The sequence below is a fragment of the Podarcis tiliguerta genome (assembly GCF_965153285.1).
Source record: "Podarcis tiliguerta genome assembly, chromosome: 8".
NCBI classification, from domain to species: Eukaryota; Metazoa; Chordata; class Lepidosauria; order Squamata; family Lacertidae; genus Podarcis; species Podarcis tiliguerta.
This window is the reverse complement of record NC_139541.1, coordinates 36,398,352-36,420,726: the sequence shown is the minus strand read 5'-3', so window position 1 is coordinate 36,420,726 and position 22,375 is coordinate 36,398,352. Positions and strand designations below refer to the sequence as shown.

Genomic DNA, 22,375 nt, shown 5'->3' with positions numbered 1-22,375 from the left:
CAAAATAGTAGTAATAATAACAACAGCTACTGGTGCTTAATGGTACATACCTATAGTTTAATATAGTGCCAGTCTCTTAAGTGACTGGAGTTGGTTGTGGAATTTCTTTTTTGCTTGTTTGACTCCATTTGGGGCTAAATTTTCTTTCTGCATTTATGAATTCTAACAGTGCTCTCAAGGGACCCTGCCTTATATTTTGGACCAGTGCAATGCAGCACTTCAGAACTTGTGCACCGATACTCATTTGAGCTGTCCGACTTTGAAATCTCTGGATGTCGATGGCATAAAGCGAGTGGAAGAAACCCATAATGAGGTGAGAAGAAGGTTTACATTGAAAGAAAAGCTGCACAGGGAGTATGGAATTTGCATTTCATATAGGTAGAGCACTTGCTTTGCTTGCAGAAGTTCCCAGTTCAGTCCTGGTGTTTCCGGTTAAAAGGATCAGGTATCAGGTGGAAGGAAAGACCTTGGGTCTGAACGCTTAGAAAGCTAATCCAGTTCAGAGTAGAGAGCACTGGGTTAAATGGACAAGTGACCTGAACAGGTATAAGGAAGCTTACTATGTAGTCTTGAGAAAGGGCCAGATACCTGTGACCCTCTAGATATTACCAGACTTCAGATTCCATCATCTTGGACCATTGACCATGCTTGCTGGAGCTGTTTTGTGCTGGTGTCCAACTATGGCTTCAGGGCCACAGGTTCTGCACCACTGGTTTAGAAGACTCTGAATAAGGTAGCGTCACATGTTTTGGTGCATAACACCTGACAATAAGATTTGGGTGGATTCCATTGGGTTGTATCCAGCTAAGCTATACATGGAGCCTTTTGGAAGTAATAGACCTAAGTTAGTCTTGTCGATTATTTGCAATGGGTCTACTCTGCATAGGACTAACATTGAATATGGAACCCATGGTGTGTACATGGGGATTTCAGTTCAATTTGTAATGAGGATAAGGTTCAAATATATTACGACTTGTGCTATCTACTTTTTGAAAACTGAAATTGCTGTATTAGGGTGATATGCTATACTAGTTCTACTCAGAGTAGAACCATTGAAGTTAATGGGCGTAACTACGGTAACTGATTCAGTATGACACAATCCTTACTATTTGCAAGCAATAATGTATATTCAGGATCTCTTGGCAGTTATGACATAACCTGAGCTGTGTTTTGAAATCCTGAGTATTCTCTCTTGTTTACAAAAAGAAGAGATGCCCTGATGGACCTGACCAAGTTCTGCCCACTCCAGTGTTCTTTGCAAGAATCCCAACAACCAGCAAGTACTTGGCCAGTGTTTACTAGAATAGCAGAATCTATTTTCTCCCCACCCCTGATGAATCCCTTTATGTTGGACACACACACACTGTGAGCCACCAACCTGGAGGCAGCTTATCAGCTAGATGTTGTGGCACACCAGGAATACACACCAAGCATCCTGATTTTGATGCTTTCCTGGAATTGCCTGATGGAGACTGCCTACCACCCAGTAAGCCAGAACATGCAGGTGATGACTGGTAGGTTGCAGGACTAGAAGTGGAAACTTTGGGTATTGTGGTGAGATGCTAGAGTTGCAGCTTGGAGCATATTCTTGGCGGTGAAGCATTTCCAAGCAGTGTCTTGGCATCTCTCAGCTAGCCTGGCCATTGGGCTCTTCTAAGGCTCTGGGCTGTTCCCATAAGTCCCTTTGGCTCTGGCCCTTTCAGCTTTGCCCTCCATACTCAACTCCTGGTCCTCTCAGACACCGGCTGGAAGGCAGTAGTACTTCGCTACACTCTGAACTCCTTTACCCTATCCTCACCCCAACAGTAGATCAAAATTTCTACATGCCATGATAAAGCAAGAGAGTTTGGAATTGCCCGTTCATGAGCTTTTGATCCCACCCTCCCAGCCCCTTTCCCCAAGATTAGCTTTCCAGTCAGAAAGTGGGTTAATTCCACCCAACAGCAGGCTCCCCCCTCCCTCTCTTCCTCCCGACAAGTCTCTCCTCTCTGCCACACATGTGGGCAACTTATCTGTGGTTTACATTGCTGCGGAGACACATTTCTTTGTCGAATCCCACTGTAAACGGGAAACCTAGACATCTGCGGTGCTAATGCAGGTCTTTGATTCTCCCTTAACAAAAAAAAGGAGGAGGAGGGAAAGAAAGAAAAAGAAAAGAGAAAAAGGACCACATGCCTTTTGTATACTAATTATAGAGTAATGCTTGGTAGGTTCATGGCCTAATACAACTGGTATGTTCTTAATCTGTGAGGCATATGTTGGAAGAAAATCTCAGCTTTACATATGAAGTCCTAGAGATAGCTCAGCAGTCCCCCAGAACTTTCTTCAGTGCAGGAATTCTTTGCTGGTGAGAACAAAGGAAATTGCAATAGGAGTATTGCTTCCAACAGGCATCTGGTTGGCCACTGGGAAAGCAGGATGCTGGACTAAATGGACCATTACCTGATCCAGCAGGCTCTTCTTATGCTCTTATGACCAAACACTTTGGGGGGGGGGGCTTTATGGTGCAAAAACTGCTCTGAGAAGGAGGTGAGAGGGCTTAGTGGCTGATGCAAAGGTCAGCCAAGAAGTGCAATAGACAGCTGGGCTCCTTAGAAGAGGGAAATCAGCTTTGTGAGTGCCACAAACAGCACTCACTCAGCGCTGTCAAATTTGTACTTTCTGGTTCAAAGCAGAACAGGTTTCCCCTAAGTTTGATCTCTGTCAGGAGTGAGGAACTTGTTCCCCTCCATCAGATGTTGGAGTACAATTTCAATCATCCCTGGCCATTGGCCTTGCTGGCTCAGAATAGGACTTCGATTCCTACAATATTTGGGGAGCTATAGGTTCCCTAGTCCTGATCTATGTGGAGATGGTGAAAAATGTCCATAAACTGCAGCAGGTACTCTTCCACGGTGGGCTTGCCGCATAAATACTTTTCTCTGCAAGATTATGGCTTATTGCTGCCAGGTTGCAAGGCAGTGGCAGTCCATCTGTGAAGGGGGGAAGGTTCTCTGAACCATGAGAGCCCTCTAAGCAGTAGAAATTGGACCAATAAAAAAAACTATTCCTACCCTTCTCAGTTTTATATTGCTGTGTCCAGAATGGCAATGACCCCACTCCATATCTTTTCCCTTGACAGCCTGAAAGATTGTCCCCGTCCATCTGTGGATTTCATCTGGCTCCACTTGTGATCCTGATACTTGTCAGGCCTTTGACTTGAACCCAATAATGCACTCTAATTGGAGCTTGACTGGACTGCACAGGGCACAGAACCACTAGATTGAGAGCATCATAAAAACATCACAGATTAACAAATGTGTCTCGCTTTCCTGTTTTAAAATTAACAAACTGTGCCTGAAACACTTCGCTAGTGTTACGTAGGTCGGCAAAGAGTGTGATAAGCTTATTGGAGTAACTACTTGGGGCAACTCTACTGAGGTACAGCCATCTTTACAATAATAAAAAAGGCAACAGCACACACAGTTGTTACAGAACGAATCAAATTACCCCTTCAAGCAATCAGGTGATTGTTTGGTCACTAGTAATTTACCCTGAAATATACGATCTGGCACTGCTGAATGAATGCTGAGCTGTTGATCTGGCTAGTGCTTGAGATTTATTCAGCTCCTGTCTAGAATGGTGCACAGAGATGGGGGGTGGGTATCACTCATGAGTAAATAGCATTAAACAGGGAAAATAAAATAAGTTTGCAAGCAGTTGGGCAGGTCTGCAGGAATGCAAAAGCACCATGGTAAAGTATTCAAGCAGAACTCCTATCTCACTACTGTAAATTACAATTATATATTTTCTGCATGCAGCTCCTTCCCTCCATTTACCTCCCGCAACATTGCCCATGAAGTTGGTAGTCAACATGGTGGCCTCCAGAATGCCAGCTCCCATGATCCCAAACCAGCCCGGGCAGTCATCAGTTACCCCTGCTCAATGGGTGTAAGCATTTTGCAAAATATAGGTTGTGTCCAGTTAAGTTCTGCCCATTGGAATCCATGGACCTACATTAGTCATGCCAATTCATTTTGGTGGTTCTACGCTGAGTAGAACTAACATTGGATACAACCCTGTGCCCTTTAGGGTTTGGAACAATGTGATTCCAAAATGCTGGATTCAGGGTAGCTGGGCTTGCTGGCTAGGGAGTAGAACTGAGTTCCTAGTATCATGGTGATGGTCATCTCTCTCTCTCCCTCTCCCCCCCTCTCCCCTTTCCCTCTCCCAACAGCACCAAGTGTCAGTGCTGTAGAGTGCATTGGACATTCCTTACAATAAAGGGAGTTTGCATTGCTTCTAGGTGAAGGCTGTTTGTTAGGGCGAGGTCCGTGGCTCAGTGGCAGAGCATATTGCTTTGCAGGTCTCTGGTTCCATCCCTGGCATCTCCAGGTAGGACTGGGAGAAAGCCCTGTCTTGGAAAACACTGGAGAGTCACTGCCAGTCAGTGTAAAGCATACTGAGCTAGATGGACTCAATGGTCTGAGTCAGTATAAGGCAGCTTTCTATGTCCCTATGGCTTACCTGAGCTTAACATCCACTGCAAAGGTGTTGTGTTGGCAGACTGTTAGGTCACCGCTTAGAAGAGTGTCGATGTACACAGCGAAGGTAAGGTTAACGTGTGCGTTTCGCGCATTACACCGAAATGGCAGCGCAGTCGGTGGCCAGCTGGCGTTGAAGAGAAGAAATATAGATCACCTGCCTAGGTGGCATTTCATAAGTCAAGTGCCTTTAAATAATTAACGGAGGACCCCCCATCCGGCTCACCAAATGTCAGCCAGCGTCCGCTGGCCTTTTCCCCGTGCCTTATCGACTGTAACTCTCAAAGTGTGCCTTTAATAATAGCTTAAAGGGCGAGCGGAGAAGAGTTGGATGTGACGCCGGGGGTAAATCAGTGCTGCAAACAGAGGGAGATCAAGACAAAAAAGTGTGCAGCATTATGTTGTTCTGCTTTTACAATGCACTCTGGGGTGGTGCCATTCAGCTTACTGCTGCGGCCTGATTTGGCTTTGGTATGAATGATTTCCCATTGAAAGAACAACACTGGCACAAACAAAACAAACTTTTTTTTAAAAAAACCCCAACAATTTAGCTTTGTTCAGAATCTGGGTGCAAATATGTGAATATTCTACATCAAGCATTGGCAGGGAAGGCCTGCAAGCTGCCTTCACTTTGCTGAGGTTCCGTCCTCTTCTCTCCCTCTTCCCGCTTCCACCCTACATTGGAAGCCCTTCATTTCAACTCTTCCTGTGGCAATTCACCCATTTATGGGTCTGCCATGGACAGTCAGTCAGGAGGTGACATTCCAAATTGTAACAGTACAGGGGCAAGGAAGATGAGCTTAGCCAGGCAAGACCTTCTCTAGCAATACAAGTTGCTCAGAGCTTTGCAGCTAGAACTTAATAGGGCCTGGTGGGATCAGCTGATTGAGTCCTTTGCCCAATTACTAGAATGGTACTGCAGATCTGTCTATCTATCTATCATCTATCTATCTATCTATCATCTATCTATCTATCTATCATCTATCTAGTATCCCTCTTTATAGTCCCACTATAGACCCATATATATGGCTTATGCTGGGAGGATGACTCAACTTTAGCTGAACTCCTGTTAGGGAAGGACATGTGTTATTAAGCCTGTATACCAAGAGAAGTTAAACTATTTGTGTAACCTTTCTTTCAAAACATCTAAGGTGTACCTCTGTTAACCGGTGTCCACTAATCCTACCAATATGTTTTACCAACAGGGTTGTCTTTAATTTTTATTTTATTTTATCTATAGCCTTTTTTGTTTAAACAGCTTCTATTGAAAGCAGTTACACACATCAAACGGGCGTTTAGCGACTGTCAACTAAAATCACTTTCAGACTTTTGTATCTGATCTGTTTAGCCTGGGGGAGGAGGAAGCAGTGAAGGATTTGGGGAGGGGGGGGGAGGAAGCAGCAGCAAAGAAGAGAATATTATCAGGTGAGAACTTAATCATTGGACTTTGGGGGGGGAGGGGGTTCAATGTTGCTCCATACACAGGTTTCTCTTTGTTTGGCCCATCATAGCTTCAGTCAGGGTAAACAGAACAAAATTCTTTGTGGTCTCAGGTGAAGATTGAAAGGGGATTCAAGCCTGTGTATAAAACACAAACTACCATAACAAAGATAAATACACAGTTCCAATTGACCAGAACTGAATTTTTTTAAAAAAGAGGAAGAGAGAGGGAAGAAAAGAGAGTGGGATCTGGGTATCACAAAAGAAAAAGGAGGAAAAAAAGAACTATGCTTGAAGATTAACCAATGAGCTCTCTGAAGTTGCATTGTTGCTCCTTAACTACAGTAGTGGCAACACAAGATGCTGAAAGGTTTTTCTGTCTTTCCTTCATGTCATTTTGAAAGGCACCATCAAATGTTGGTGGAGTCCACTGGAAGGGAGCATACAAAGGAAAGGGTGGGAAGACTGCATTAAAGGGCACACGGTTTAGATTTAGTTACTTTTGCAGCACGTCACTGACTGCATGAAAGCCAGCTAGGAGATGACGAGCCGAACTACATGATCAGCACACTTGTCTGATGAAACTGTTGCTGGTTTGAACCCCTGCATATACGTAGATAGCTTTTTGGTCTGATGTACCGTAGCAACATTTTGACGTTCTTACAATGCAAGCTATAAGATAGGATGGTTCATGTGATAAAGCTGTCAATGGGCTGTACTATTTCAGATTGCAGGTGGGTGATCTCACGTGAATATTAATCCATATTAAATAATTAAACAAAGAAAGCTCACTGGAACCTATTTCTTGGCATATTACTTGTTCTGGGATGTGTGCGCGCGTGTGTTATACACACCCACCCCTGAGATTTCCTCCATGCAGTCTGCCATAGTAAAGTGCAGCTACAGACTCGTCACATAGGTCTGATTGTACAGATTGACTCCAAGAACATAAAGTGGTGCTATACTGAATCAGATTGTAAGAACACAAGGAGAGCCTGCTGAATCATGCCTGTGGCCCATCTAGTCCAGCAACCCAGATGCCTGTGGAAAACTTTCTAGCCTGCAACCAAGTTTTTCTGTATTCCAGTCCCTGAAACCCAAAAGGACTAAGTCGCGAAGGATAATAATAATAGAAGGTAGAAGAACAGTCACCAGAGTTGTTGTGTGTGAGAGCTGGAAGTGGCAGGCAGAGAGAGGCATGTCTTGCTCTGTTCTCAACCTAAGCTAGCCTTTTTGTAAACATTTGTTTACTCCTATACAGTTGATTCTCCTCTGTTTTTCTGCATAGGCAGAAAAGGTCCACTTGGGAAAATTTTAAGGGGGGGAAAACCCCATGTTGTCTTTGTTGCAGGTTGAGTTTGAGTGGCTCCGACAATTTTGGTTCCAGGGTAAACGTTATAGGAAGTGCACTGACTGGTGGGACAAACCAATGGCTGCGCTGGATGAATTTTGGAGGAAGCTGGAGCTCATGGTATGTACCAGTTTTGGGCATCATGCCTCCTAACCGTACTCTGCACCCAATTTTCCCAATTGCTGTGGGTTTGTGAGTTGATGGCGCCTTAAAGCTCCCAGCTCCATTTTAAGACAATTAGGACTCAGTTGATTAAGCTTATTTTGAAAGGGAAACTAGTTGGCCCTGGACTAATCCTGCACCTCGGGGATGCTGTTTTGCCCTTTTGTTGCCAGTCCACAGTTGAAAGAGTTGCAGCTACTTAACAAGGTATGGGTTCTCTTTTCCACTCCTCTTCCCTGTCTTCTTAACCCAACTTTCCCCAGAATCCTTTGTCTCCACCCCCCCCCATTCTCCATTTCCTGTTGTAACTAACCCAAAATACCTGGCACTGAAATAATGCACATACTTTTCCAATTTAAATATTAGAAAATTTGAGTGAAGCAAGGTGGCACGGGGGTAGAGCAGATCAATGCTAATTCCAAACCACAGCCACATTGGAAACCAATGGCAGGCTTAAGCAATTCCCTCTCATTGAGTCTAATGGGAGGGAGCAAGGGAAACTATAGTTTTACCCACCACACTTTTTCTGCTTTCCCCCCTGCTTCACCTCCTGAGTTGTATATGGTTTGGATACAGTGGTGCTAATGCTGGTGGACTAGGTGCATAGGATTGTCCAGTTAAGATACCAGCCTTGCTCCTCTTACCTTGTTTCTTTTGTTTCCCCTGTGCCAGATTATAGATTGCAAGACTATCGGGGCAGAAACCTTGCATTTTGTAAATGCATATTGATGGTACTATTTCTGTGTCTCCTCCCTCTTCTCCTTCCTCTTCTCCTTCCCCTTCTTCCCCTTCTTCTTCTTCTTCTTCCCCCTCTTTTAGTTTTAATACAACCATTGAATATACCTATAAAGAGGAAACTATTTTTGTTAATGGTTAGTGCTTAATACAATCATGTCTTAGGAAACCTTAGTAATTCTCAAACTGTGCTGTGAGTTCCTCCCATGCAGCATAAAACATGACGATCTTAATAATGAAGGGCCTGTTTTGAGCCCAGTGCCACCCTGCACACAGTGGAGGCTGCCCTCCATGCCTCTTGCTTGGCCCTTTTGGTTAAACCCACCCAATTGGCACCACCTACCCAGTGGTGCAGGGAGGGTACCAGGAGAGAAGCCCCCAGAGAGCAGAAGGAAAAACTCTTGCCTTTTTGTATGCCACAAATGGCAGTTTTGTGGCTGCCCCTTGAAATCTCGGTCAGGGACTTACGAGTGGAAAGGGGGACAGAGGGACACCCAAGGATCCAGTCAGGCCCCAGCTTTTGCCAGAGAAAGTTGTGCACTCAGAGCTATCCATGGTGCTGACATGTGACCCCACATCACCTTATGGGTTCTTCTTGCAGAGGACTGGTTGGAGTAGTGGGAGCTCATTTTATTTATCAAACTTTAATAATAATAATAATAATTTTTATTTATACCCTGCCCTCCCCGGCCAGGGCAGCTAACACCAAATATGAATTACAATAAAACATAATAGAAAAAGAAAAAGAAACAACAACAAACAAACAGGTAATTAAAATATGGCTTAAAATACAGCTTTAAATGCAGCCTTATTTTAGTAGTAGCCCATAAATCAAGACCATAAAGAGAGGAAACATCAGATATTCACGCGAGCCAGCTATCCATGCTGGTCCTACATGGGCCAGCAAAAAAGCCAAGAGAAAATTTATATACCAAATCCCATATAAGGGGTCAGAGTGAGTCTAAGCCGAAGTCCAGGCAGAACAGCTCCATCTTGCAGGCCCTGCGGAAAGATGTCAAATCCTGCAGGGTCCTAGTCTCTTGTGACAGAGCATTCCACCACGTCAGAGCCAGTGCTGAAAAGGCCCTGGCCCTGGTTGAAACCAATCTAACCTCCTTGAGGCTCGGGACCTCCAAAGTGTTGTTATTTATAGACCTTAAGGTCCTTCGCGGGGCATACCAGGAGAGGCAGTCCCGTGGGTACGGTACGAGGGTCCTAGTTGCTTTTTTTTGCCAATGCAACCCAAAGCAAACTTCTAACATTAAATAAATAATATACATTAAACCCATAATAAAACAAAGCATAGAAAAATCTAAAACACATTCATATTTTTAACAGGGAGATTAAAACTTCCCACCCAGTATCGGAGACCACAGATCTATAAAAGCCAAAAGCCTGGCAAAAAAAGGAATGTTTTTATCTGGCGCCTAAAGATATGTGATGATGGTGCCAGACAAGCCTCCCTGGGTAAAGCATTCCACAAATGGGGAGCTGCTATTGAAAAGGCCCATTCTCATGTTACCACCCTTTGGACCTCATGTGGAGTAGGGCTTCAGATGATGATTGCAGAGTCTGGATCAGTTCATATGGGGTGTGTGGGTCCTTGTTGACAGTGCTAGGCTCGTGGCCCTTTAAGGCTCTTCACTTTTCAGAAAGAGGGTGGAGCCTGAGAGGATTAGTTGGCCCAAGAGATGGCGAAAAGGCCCCGCTTGAGCTCCAGACCATGCTTGGTGCTATCTGAAACCCAACATGCCACCTGGCTAACCATGCCACCCTCAGGTGTCCATCATACCAACTCATGGTAGGAAAATATGTCCCTATTCAAAGGGCCTTTGCTGTGGCTAGGTCATTCTGCCACATCTGTATGTGGGATTGAATCAGACTGTCTCACCAGTGGTGCATGCTGTAGTTATCTCTTGCTTGGACTACTGCAATGTACTCTATGTGGGGCTACCTTTGAAGGTGACCCCCGTAAACTACAACTAATCCAGAATGCAGCAGCTAGACTGGTGACTGGGAGCGGCCGCTGAGACCACATAACACTGGTCTTGAAAGACCTAAACTGGTTTCCGAGCACAATTCAAAGTGTTGGTGCTGACCTTTAATGCCCTAAACGGCCTCGGTCCAGTATACCTGAAGGAGCGTCTCCACCTCCGTCGTTCTGCCCGGACACTGAGGCCCAGGACCGAGGGCCTTCTGGCAGTACCCTTGCTGCGAGAAGCCAAGTTATAGGGAACCAGGCAGAGGGCCTTCTTGGTAGTGGCACCCACCCTGTGGAATGCCGTCCCACCAGATGTCAAAGAGAAAAATAACTACCAAACTTTTAGAAGACATCTGAAGGCAGCCCTGTTTAGGGAAGCTTTTAATGTTTAATAGGTTATTGTATTTTGGTGTTCTGTTGGAGGCCGCCCAGGGTGGCTGGGGAAGCCCAGCCAGATGGGCGGGGTATAAATAATAAATTATTATTATTATTATTGAATCAGGGCTGATGCTGTGATGTCACACAGGGATCTGCCTTCTGTGCGTGATTTAGTCTTCAGGGCTTTGCCTCTTCCCTTCATCAGAAGACCTGCCTGGGGTGTGTGTGTCAATAATTCTGACTCTTACACATTTGCACAGTGACTGGTACTCTTTGAGCTGGTTGAGCTGTAAAGCTAAACTGTATTTTAGCACATTTGAAGAGCCTGGGTTCCCTGTTCCCCAAGCTTCCCATGTTCTTTAGTCCACATATCAGATCAGAAGCTTCTGTTCTCCTCCTTACGACCACGCTGGAGGAGAAGGAGCGGGAAGTGCACACAAGCCGGTGTGTGTGTGTGTGTGTGTGTGTGTGTGTGTGGCTCATCCTCATAATGTTAATCCATAGTTTACTGTTGCATTCAGTTCAGTTTTTGAGTGTAATAAGAACGTCTGCCAAATTTGAAATTAGGGTGTGGGTAGTCCTGCAGCTGCCTGGAGCTTGAAAAACTCTGATCTAAGCGGTTTCCCTTTTCACTCTTGGCTACCCTTGGGGTTTTTGTTTTTGTTTTGTCTTTGTTGGTGCTACAGTCATAGCCTTCTCCCCCTAGTTAGCTGCGTCGCTTAGCGAGTAAAAAATCAAGATGGTTCCGTTGCTACTTTATCTCCGCTGCGTGTTGAGGACATGGAAAAAACCTGCAAACCCGGAGAATTCTCAAGGGCTGAGTTGTCTGCAATTGGTGTGACGTCTCCATGTGTCTCTAATTAGAAACACGGCGCTGTCAAGTGTATCTCCTTTCAACGGGACTTGGGACGATATTTATCAGCAAGCTTGCAAGGCTTTTTTGGAGGCCAAGACAGAAGCTGCTTCTAATTTAAATCTTAAAAAGAATGGCTTTAATGTTTATGACTCCTAACACATTAATCACAATTAATTTGAGCTATTGAGGGAGACAGAAGAGAATGTTAATAGGTAATGTCTGTTGTTTTTGTTGGGTCTCTAAGTAAATTTGGGTGCTTATTATGGTTGGGATTCAGATTTACTCTCTTTCAACTCACCCCTCCCCAAGTTGGTCGTATTCCTTTCATACCTATCCCGTGTCCCAAACTCTTAAAAACACTAGCTGTTGGGCAGCAGGGGGCACTGTTGAGCTAGTGTTCAGGTAGGCTTCCAACAAGTCCGTTTGGGAAATAATAATAATAATAATGCAGCTACATGTCGGTATAAGTATCAAAATTTACCCCTGTTTCTTCAAGTTAACCATAATCTCTAAGATTCCATAATACAGGAAATCAATTGTGGGCTAACAAATTCAACAGCAATTTAACATTTTTAAAAAGTGCAGCGTGTTGCGACAGATCTGGTTTCTGTAAAATTAAGCTAATTTAAAACAACAAAAACAAAAGCTCTGGATGTTTCACATAAAGATAATGTATTTGTTTACATTATAAAGACAAAACAAGCTTTTGTAGGGGGTTGGGGTTGGGGGGGAGGAATGTATATTTTAGCACCCCCCCTCCCATATATACAAACCATTTCTGCTTTTCTCCGAAATCTGTGACTAACAGGAAAAACAAAACCATTAAAACAGAATTAATTCCTTCTCTTGTTTGAGGTGAACAACTTTTGTCGTTCATTTTTATATTTATGCCTTTGATCTTTTCTAATGGGAGATACTCTTGAGAATTGCTTCTTTTGTAGATTTTTGAAAAATAAATAAATCTTGGAATGTTAATTCATTCATGTTAACAATAATTTCCCGAGTATTCTAACAGAAACATATTACAAAAAGTTTACATCGCTGGGTCTGTAGCTCATGGATGTCTTCGTGTGTGTGTGTGTGTGTGTGTGTGTGTGACATTACTGTCTCTGTGTGTATTAGTGTGTGTGTATCTTCTAGTGTTTGTTCTTGGCATTCTTCCCCTAAGGATAGTTTCCCCTCACAGCTCACTCTTGTGATGTAAATGTTAAACCTTTCATTTGAATGACATTCTGATAAAACCACATTCTCTCCCACCTTCCCTTCTCTCTCCATCCCCTCCCCCTGCTTATTACTGCATGAATTTATGAACATTGAAAGGCAAACCAGTTTAAAGTTTGTGTGTCCTCTATTTCTTTTCTGTTTCCCCCAACCCACCCGTTTAACTATATGAAAGCAATTCACGTATTTGTGTGTATATCTATATATTTAATTTTAGTTGCCCAAGATTAGCACGTTATCATGCTCAACATCAAGATAAAGTTCTCTGCGAATTCAAAGGCAGAGTTACCATTTGAAAGGGCTTGTAGAAGCTTTGCTTTCTGGGTAGAGTCTGTTCTGAAAGGCTGAAATCTCATGTGATGCCAGGGAGCTCTTGCCGAAGCTGTTCTGAGATTCAGCGCACAGACAATTTGTCTCCCAGGGTCTGGTCTCATGCAAAACCTCGCAAAACTGACATTTATTTTACCTATAAAAATGTTTTAACGTTTGCGTTGAAGATGAGGGAACGAGGAAAGATGTAAAAGGGGGGGGGGGGATGAGAGAGGAAAAAACAATCCAAGAAGAATTTCAACTGTTTCCTTCTTCCTTAATGCAAGATAAAATGATGCAGAAATAATGTATTTTGATTGTGGAGTAAACTTGTTTTTTTAAAAAAGAATTTACCGTTGAATGACACATTTCTGCAGATTCTTTTTTTTTTTAACATTCCATTTCATATGTGTTTTTTAAAATGCAAATCGTGTCGCATTGTATGAAGCTTCCCCTCCTTCATTTGACAGTCCGTTTAACAATAGAGTTGTGTATTTAGAATGCAGTTGGCCTTGATGACCTTCATTCACTCCACTGCGTAAAGAATTATTATTGAAACGGATCTGTTTTCTTGCAGTATCAAAATCTCAACAATTTTTCATTATGCTAGGTAGGGCTAAGCTCCAATTAATCCCAACCATTTCTGGAGAAATTTGGTATGCGGACTGTGCTCCTGATGTTTAGAAGGATATACAAAGGTTTGGCTAAACAATAATCTCCCAGGATATAAATAAATGTTTTGCTTTCTATGTAGTACTGTGCTGAGTGAAGAGGAAAATGCAAACTTAGCCCCCTATTCAGCTATTAATACAGCAATGTAGCTTCCTCTAATAATATAGCAGCTTGGCTTCATGCTATGTTGAGACTCATGTGGGAGGAAGGATGAGCGATAAATGTAAAAAATAAATACAGTTAATAGTTTATTTATTTCATGAAATTTATATACTGCTTGGCTGTAAAAAACACCCCACTCAGTTTGGTTCACAAAAAGAAGAAAACAATAAAATTTTCATTTAAAAATCTAGTTAAACCCAACAATTTGAAACATTCAAAAAATAGTTAAAATTAACAATAAACTAAAATTGATCTTATAGTGTGTCAGCACCCACACTTCTGAACTCTTTGGGAAAAGCAGGCATTAATCACCGCCTGAAATTGTTCCTCTGTTTTAGTGAATAGGTTGCAGCTTTATAGTTTCCATCGTGCTATTACCACAAAGCTTCCTGGAGTGACCTGATGTAGTGCTCTTGTCCCGGGTGGCATAAAGGAATGGTTGGTTGTTGTGCATCATCCCACATTTTACGTGCTCGCTTGTTGCTATTTCCTTCCTTTCTGCTCACCAGTGAAACTGACAAATGTGCGGGAAAGCCTTGTCAGTTTCGCTGCAGCAGTGTTCAACTCATTTCTGTTTATGTTATTTTTAAAAAATCGTAGTATATTCTCTTTTGAAGGGGTTGCGGGAGGTGCGAGTAAAGAAGTTTAAGAGAGAAGGAAATAGTGAGCGGGATGGGCTGAATGTGCCTCTGGTTATGAGAGAGCAACCTGTGGTGCCGGCTTGACTTTGCTGGTTACTATGGCTGGGTGGGATTAAATAATGCATCGTGTTGAAGAAGAGCAAGACTCTTTTGCTGTGAGTCAAGGGAAGACAGAGGGGAAATAAGATGGCATTGGCCAGTACCAAGGCTGAACCCTTCGGTTAACTGCTCCTGGAACACCCAGGTTTCATATGTACCCATATACACCATACACTTAAAACACATCACTTCCCCCAAAGAATCCTGGGAACTCTGGTATTTTAGCTCTATGAGGAGGGCTCTGGCTTCCCAGGATTCTTTGGGGTAAGCCATTTGCTTTAAATGTATTGTGTGTATACAGCCTAGGTCCTCTGAAGAAGGGAGGGGAGGGGAGGTCGGTCTGCAAAGGGTGATTTCCGGGCACGTCAAGAATGGTGGATCTGGCTCTGTGCTTTGGGCGGCAGTAGGGGGCATCTGGCAATTCATCCTTCAGGGTCGGGTAGTATAAGCACATTTGAGGATCCTCTCTTGCCCTTTGCGGTACAAGCATTTAAGAGCGCATGGGAGTATTTGGTGGCCCATCAAAATGAACTGTGGGGGAAGAGGCTGTGAGGAGGGAAGGTAGACATGGCCTGAGCTTCGGGTGTTTTATACGAATAAAAAAATTAAGCCCAAAGTGAGAAAGTGTGATTTCTAGGGAGATGAGTGTGGGTGTTCGAGAGAGTCTGTTTCTGTTGGGAACTCATCCCTGAGCCAGACCTCTGTTTATAGTGACTAAAGAGACACTAATGTAGAAAGAGAGAAGAGGTTAAAATATGGGGGGGGGGGGAGCAAATACTAAATCTTTACAAAAAGAAAATATTTTGTGTCTGCAGGGATGTGAACTCCGTAGCTTTATAGTTATGTCTGGTTGTGGTGGTTGGTTTGTTGTTTGTTGTTTGTTGTGCATACTGAACGTTTTTAGTATATGTGCTACCAAAGCAAGTGCTATACTGTTTATTATTGTACATCCCAGGGGCTTTGGCACAAGGCGACTAAATAAATTCATCACTATCATTACTTAAACTAAAATCTTCAGTACAAAAATGTGTAACAGCAGCTTGCAAAATAGCAAATAACCTCAGGTAAGCCCTTGGAAATAATCCTTCTAACTCTATAAGGAGGTTAATTGCCTCCTTATTCTTGCTGCCACCGATAGAAATTTGACCACCCATCAATGAAACCCATGGAATTTTGTCTCCCAGCAAATATTTGACAGAACTGAACTGGCCCTCTTGGTTTAATGTGGGTCCCCCCCCCACCATGTAGTTTATTGTCTGTGTATGCAAATAGTTTGCTTGGCTAACGAGCAACAAATTTGATATGGTTTAGACTAAGGAAGGCTGACATGTCGCTGTAAAACCACCTCCTTGTATAAGCTCTCAAGTGATTAAAAAACTTGATACTAGCTAGAGCATTTAAAACTGCATTTTTGACTTTCCCGTTTGCATACCAACACCAAGAGTCAGTCTAAGGAGCCCTTTGAGGGGTGTTGAAAGGTACCATTCCTCCCAGCTTGGTGTTTGGAAGAACCGATAAATATGAGTGTCCATAGTTAGAAGTGAACATCCCACTCTTTACTGCTAAGGACAGCTGCCCAGTTAGAAGTGTGGTTCTTCACCTTTAGTCCAGTTCTTCTGGATGCAAGATTTTTCTTTTTGTGTGGTCGTTGCTAACATTTAAGAAACATCAGAGCTTTTGTATGATTAGGAGGCACTTTTGTCAAAATAAAACTGTCTTTGTTAAAGCTTTGCAAGCCTAGAAGCAGCTTAGAGCTCCAGTGCACACATCTCCAAATATTGAAAAAGCAAGATGATGATGATGACAACAACAATCAATTTTGTTATTATTTTGCAAAAGCCAATTCTGTTTTATAAAATAACCACAGCAGTAGGGCAATAATTTACTAGAAATGTGAACTTTTCCCTGATCCTTGTTGATGAATAGCTTTTAGTGAAAAATATTCATACTAATTAAGCAAAGTTCATTTACTCAGCTTTTTTTAACAGTCATGTATGCAGAGCTTTAGGCCACCTAAGTAACATGTAATTGCTGGGTGTTGTTAAATTGGCTTGACAGCCGCATCAACAATAACAATTGCAGCTTTTTATAATTTAGTGTTCTTATTGTAACTTCCAATTGCCGTTCTATAGAGGACAAGGTGTAGCCAGTTTCCACCTGTCTAGCAGTTTAGGCTGCAATCCTAACCCCACTTAGCTGGGAGTAAGCCTATTAATTCAATAGGACCTACTTCTGAGTACATATAGTTAGGATTGTACTGTTGGAAAGTGACCTGGTACACTAACACCACATGTACTTAAAGTTAGTATGGGTGACTGCAGTGTCACTTATTGTCAAATGGATGTGATTAGAAATATATAGTAAACCCAATCTATAATGTCCAAGTTCCTTATAGGTTCACATTTTTGGCAGGAATAACTTAATAATTTGCTTATTTCAAATTCTGAGGAGTGTAGAATTAAATGACTGAACATAAAGCTAAACTCTATGTATATGAGGGAGGCAGTAATCTTTTTTTTTAAAAGAACCTTAATTGAAAAGTTAAACTGAGGGCACATCCCCCCCCCTCCTCTTCTACCTGGGAGCGCAATTTGAAATATGTTTCGGCAAGAACAAGCCCAATTGATTTCAGCAGGGCTTACTTCCTAATAAATATGTTTATGGCTGAGGCTGCGGCGTTGTCAATCTCCATAAGTGTGGAAGAAAATTCAGCACTCTCCGGTTGCTGAATGACTATTACTTTTTAATAAAATAGTTGTCTTCCCCATCTCCCTCATATAGATATATTTACAATTCTGAGCGAATTCAAAGCTAAGCTTCCAAAACAAAATGTGTGCTCAAAGCACAAAGGGCTGTGTTTATGATTCTCTTTGAAGTGGTTTTTTCCCTCCTCCTTTTTTCTTTTTGCAATAGGATAAGGAAATTTTTTAGAAACTGTCTGATAGTGTTCAGGGTAAATACTTAAACCCCTTTAGAGAATTTGACACACAGATACTGTGCAGTAAAAAAAAAAGGATACTTATGTTTCCTAAAGCTGCTACAGCCTACAGCTTTGTACTTAAAGACAGAGGTGTTGAATAGAATTCTACCGAGGATACATCCAGTGACAATATCTACAGGAACATCAGAGCAAACCAGTGGATAGCACTTGCTTTCTTTTTTTTAACCCTTCTGTGGATGTGCGGAGATCTACATCTGTGTGCAGCGTTGCCTGTTTCTTGAGCTGGAATTGATCAGCACCGCACCCCCCATCTGAAACAACAACAACAACTGCAACACTGTGTGATCTCTGCACAAGGAATAGTAAATGCCCAACAACATGCATGCTTCTTGATCGCCAAGCTCCTCTGATGGGGGGGTCGCTTTTGGGGGGGCCCCATGACCCTGAGGTTACTTTGGCCTATTACCAGGGACCAGGCCTTTCATGCTGCAACCAAGCCTGCCCTGTGGAACCCCTTGCCAATGGTGTTTTGGCAGGAGCCACCGCTGCTTGTTTTTAAAAGTCTTCTAAAACCTGTATTCAGACCAGCCTTCCATATCTGCTAACCAGCTAACCTCGTATTGAGGTGCTTGGCATTTTAAAAAAATTGTAATACTGTTGTTTACAGTCTGTATCTCTAGTGAAGTCGCCTCCAGCTACTCTGCAATTTCTGTGTTAAGTTTCTCTGCAAGTGCAACATTCCAAACGCCATTGTACCAATGGCAGCAACATGTCATTGCAGAGTAGGGGAGGGATTGTGAGAAATAGAAAGGGCAATTGCCAGCCAGTGGTCAATGGGAAGAACTGCATTGCCACCACTGGGAAATTGGTGAGTGTGGTGGCAAAAAAGGCAAATTATAGAATGTGCATTCAGTGGTACCTTGGGTTACAGACACTTCAGGTTACAGACGCTTTACAGAAATCGTGCAGCAGCGGCGCAGCGGCAGCAGCAGGAGGCCCCATTAGCTAAAGTGGTGCTTCAGGTTAAGAACAGTTTCAGGTTAAGAATGGACAAATTAAGAACAAATTAAGTTCTTAACCCGAGGTACCACTGTACGTACACACACACACACACACACACACTTTTGTTCCTACCCAGTTGCTACTCAAAATGCAAGCCAAAAGTTTTTGATTCTATTTTTTCTCCCCAAAGCACTAAATTGGAGGCAAAATTCAAAACTCACTCCTTTTAACAGTGTGGAAGTTGCGTATGTCTTCATGGTGTATGTCTTCATGGTGAGCTCCAGGGCAGGCATTATCATCATTACAACTATAAGCAAGTTCTGTTAAAGTAGCCTCATGACATCTCAGTTGGCCACTTTTGCTTACTCATTTTGGACTCAAGGGTTGGAACTTTCCTTAAGTCTTTGATGATGCATCTGGGATTTCTCTGTGCTTGTTAGCTATAGCTCTTCACTCCCCCCACGCCCAAGGGATAATACCACAGTCATAGGAACATAAGAAGGAGTCTTATATTGAGTCAGACCATTGGTCCATCTAGCTCAGTGTTTCCTACTGATTGGCAGCAGCATCTCCCTAGTGTGTCAGACTTGGCTGTTTCCCAGTCCTACCTGGAGATGCCAGGAATTGCACCTCAGGACATTCTGCATATGCTCCATCACTAAGCTATGGTCCTTTCCCTAAAAACCGTTCTGTGTGTGGGAAGTTCTACATCATCGGTTCTCAACCTGTGGGTCCCCAGATCTTGTTGGACTACAACTCCCATCATCCCTGACCACTGGTCATGCTGGCTAGGAATGATGGGAGTTGTAGTCCAACAACATCTGGGGACCCACAGGTTGAGAAACACTGTTCTACATGGACCTTCCATCTATGATGGGCATTGTAGCTATTGATACATCCAAAACGGTGGCTTGGTTTTTCAGTAGATATTTGGCCTTTGTAGTATGTTCCAGCACACAGTTTAAGAATCCTTGATCTACAGATGCTCTCCTTCTGCCATCCTCGGCTCCTCACCTGCCCCATCAACTTCTTTATGGATTCATCCAAGGTTAGGCATTTTGAGAGAGTCTTTTCTTTATGATTGTTGACCGAAGTCTAGAGATCATGCAGTGTGTTTGTCTATATACTCCCCCTCGTCTACTTAGCTCTCCACCACCACTACCAAACATACAGAGTAGTATAAGATTAAACTCAGAGTGAAAATATAAACAGACATATTTGCACTGTGAAAGAGAACAACCCCGGTGAAATACACAGGAGGCTGGTTGCAGTGCAGCCTTGTTAGAGTTTGAAAAATTCGGACAGCTGGGAGACTCTTCTTCCAATATTAACTTTGACGTTACTTTCATTTTCAAGTCTGGATGCTAGTAGCAATGTGAAAATTCAATCAACCTTTACTATTAGTGCTTTGCAACTAACCTAACTTTTTTTTTTTAAGATCCTGTAATTCAGAAATTATTTTCAGCTTTGGTTGTATGGGCAGCAGGGGTGGAGTGAAGCCATAGCTTAACAGGAGTGGGGAGAGAACTCCAATAATTGAGTTAAATAAAAACAAAACAAATTTAGCTAACTAAGAATCACTCTTGTCACAGTGGCCAGCCTTATGCCTATGGGAAGACCACAGCTGTAATAAATATTTGGCCACAGAATAATTCTTAGAGGCATTTTTGCTGTGCTTTGTGTTTCCTGTGTCTCTTTGGCCATGTAGAAACTGAGAAGCTGGCGCATCCTGATATTTTGCCCTCCCTGTTGAAGCCCCAGCCAGTAGGCATCTTGTTTGCCTTTCTTTCCAAAGATGCAGCCAAGGAAGCAGTTAAGCAGAAAGAGGGACCAGCCCTTGCCATCTCAGCTCAGCTTCTTCCAGCAATTATTGTTAAGAGATTTCTCTCTCCGATATTAACTTTGGAGCCTATGTGTCTGGAAGCAGCTTGGGCAGTTGGGCTTAAACTGAATAGGCAATAACAGGATCATTGATGTCGGCCGAAATCAAAATGCCTTTCTTCTTTCCCCGTTTAACACAGCTGAAATGTCTCTCTTAAACCTTTGCACATGCAAAGTCAGAATGGAAAAGAAAAGCATTATCTGGTACATTTTAAAATAAATAGCGCTCTGTGTGTGTGTGTGTGTGTGTGTGTAGAAAAAGGTCTAAAAGGCAAGCCCGAATGCTTATCTTTGCTTCTGCCGGTGCAAGGGTGCTGCTGTGTGTCTCATAAAGATTTCTGGCACTGTGAGAAAACCTGGTCAATTTCAGATTCTTTCTTGGGACCTGTCTGAAGTGTTGACAAGCGGCTCGCCTGAATATTAATACACTCTCCATCATCAAAAGCTGTTGCATACCCAAAGGATGAGAAATATTTTAATCAGCTTTCAGCTTGTCTAGCAAGAGTCAGTTTATTCCATTGGGATTATACATTCGTACACTCTTTTCTTTTTTTTTTGTCTCCACGCACTCTCTGTCTCTTTTTCTCTGCTACTTTAAAAACTGGAGTTAAGCAAACATCTTCCCCCTCCTCATTTTCTTGGGCTGACTTTGCTGTGATTTAATTGCAGGATTTAAAACAATTAAATATTAAAGAATATATTTTATTTTAAAAAAGCTAACCAACAGACCTGGGGGTAGCAACCCTCTTTATTTTCTTGTTCCTTGATGAAGTCCCATAGAAGGAGGCTAAGGCAGGGGTGGGAAACTCTCCACTCTGTATTCTGAATTTAACCCTCAAGGCTCCTCTAGCAGGCCCCTGGGACCCTCCTCAGGCCACACCCCTCACTGGCCTTGCTCCATAGCCCCCTCGCCCACCCCTATGCTTTTTGCCTAGCTGGAGTGAGTTATTGAACTCTGATAATGCCTCTTGTTCGCTTGGGTGGAGAAGTGTGTCTGTGTAAAACCTCTGGCTTTCATGTGGCTGGAATATAGATTGTCGGAGAAAGGTAAGACGCACTATTGCCTTTGGCCACACCAACCACTCACATGTACTTCCCAGAAGACTGCCTACAGGGGAAATGTGTCCCTTGGGCTGAAAAGGGTTCCTCACCCTTTGCCTTCTTTATTTCATTGTTAGGGACTGTGTCACACATTTTTTAGACCAAGTGAGTTGTGCCACTGCAGAGTCTCAGTAAAGAATCTTCCAGATTATTTATTTACTTTTATTTCTATACTGCCTTATACCCAAAGGTCTCAGGGCATTTCACACAAAGGATCACATACATAAAATCAAAATAAAAACAGCAACCCAATAACACCCCCTAAAAAGAGCCATGATTTAAAAAAGGGTATATAGGATGTAGATCAGGTCAGGCAAAGGCCTGGTTAAAAAGGAACATTTTTGCCTGGCGCCTAAAGGTGTATAGCGAAGGTGGCAGGCGAACTTCACTGAAGAGAGCATTCCACAGATGGGGAGCCACTGCAGAGAAGGCCCGTTCTCGTGTTGCCACCCTCCTGACCTCTCGAGGAGGATGCACATGAAGAAGGGCCTCAGAAGGTGATCTTAGGGTGTTGGTGGGTTCATATGGGAAGAGGCGATCCTTGAGGTATTGTGGTCCTGAGCCATTTAAAGCTTTATAGGTCAAAACCAGCACTTTGAATTGGGCCCGGAAACTAATTGGTAGCCAGTGCAGTTGGACCAGGATCAGTGTAATATGCTCAAACCATCTTGATCTGGTGAGCAACCTGACTGCTGAATTCTGAACCGTCTTCAGAGGCAGCTCTACATATAACACATTGCAGTAATCTAACCTTGAGGTTACCAGAGCATAGACAACAGTAGTTAGGCTATCCCTGTCCAGATAAGGGTGTAACGGGGCCACCAACCGAAGCTGATGGAAGGCACTCTGGGCCACTGAGACCACCTGAGACTTAAGTGACAACAAAGGATCCAGGAATACCCCCAAACTACAAACCTGCT

At 43.1% G+C, this 22,375-nt stretch overlaps 1 protein-coding gene across 12 annotated transcripts in view; it reads left to right on the top strand.

Annotated features, from left to right (window-relative positions):
* The window catches only part of FTO (FTO alpha-ketoglutarate dependent dioxygenase), a 258,262-nt gene that overhangs the window by 67,352 nt on the left and 168,535 nt on the right, over positions 1–22,375 (top strand). For 9 of the 12 annotated variants that reach the window (XM_083451896.1, XM_083451892.1, XM_083451888.1 and 6 more), the window contains 2 exons: positions 170–313; positions 7,315–7,434. The exons of 1 other annotated variant lie outside the window; for it this stretch is intronic. In XM_083451896.1, coding sequence (XP_083308022.1) covers positions 170–313; positions 7,315–7,434 — 264 coding nt within the window. The remainder of the gene's footprint in view (positions 1–169; positions 314–7,314; positions 7,435–22,375) is intronic. 2 more of the 12 variants (XM_083451893.1, XM_083451898.1) reach the window with 1 other exon arrangement.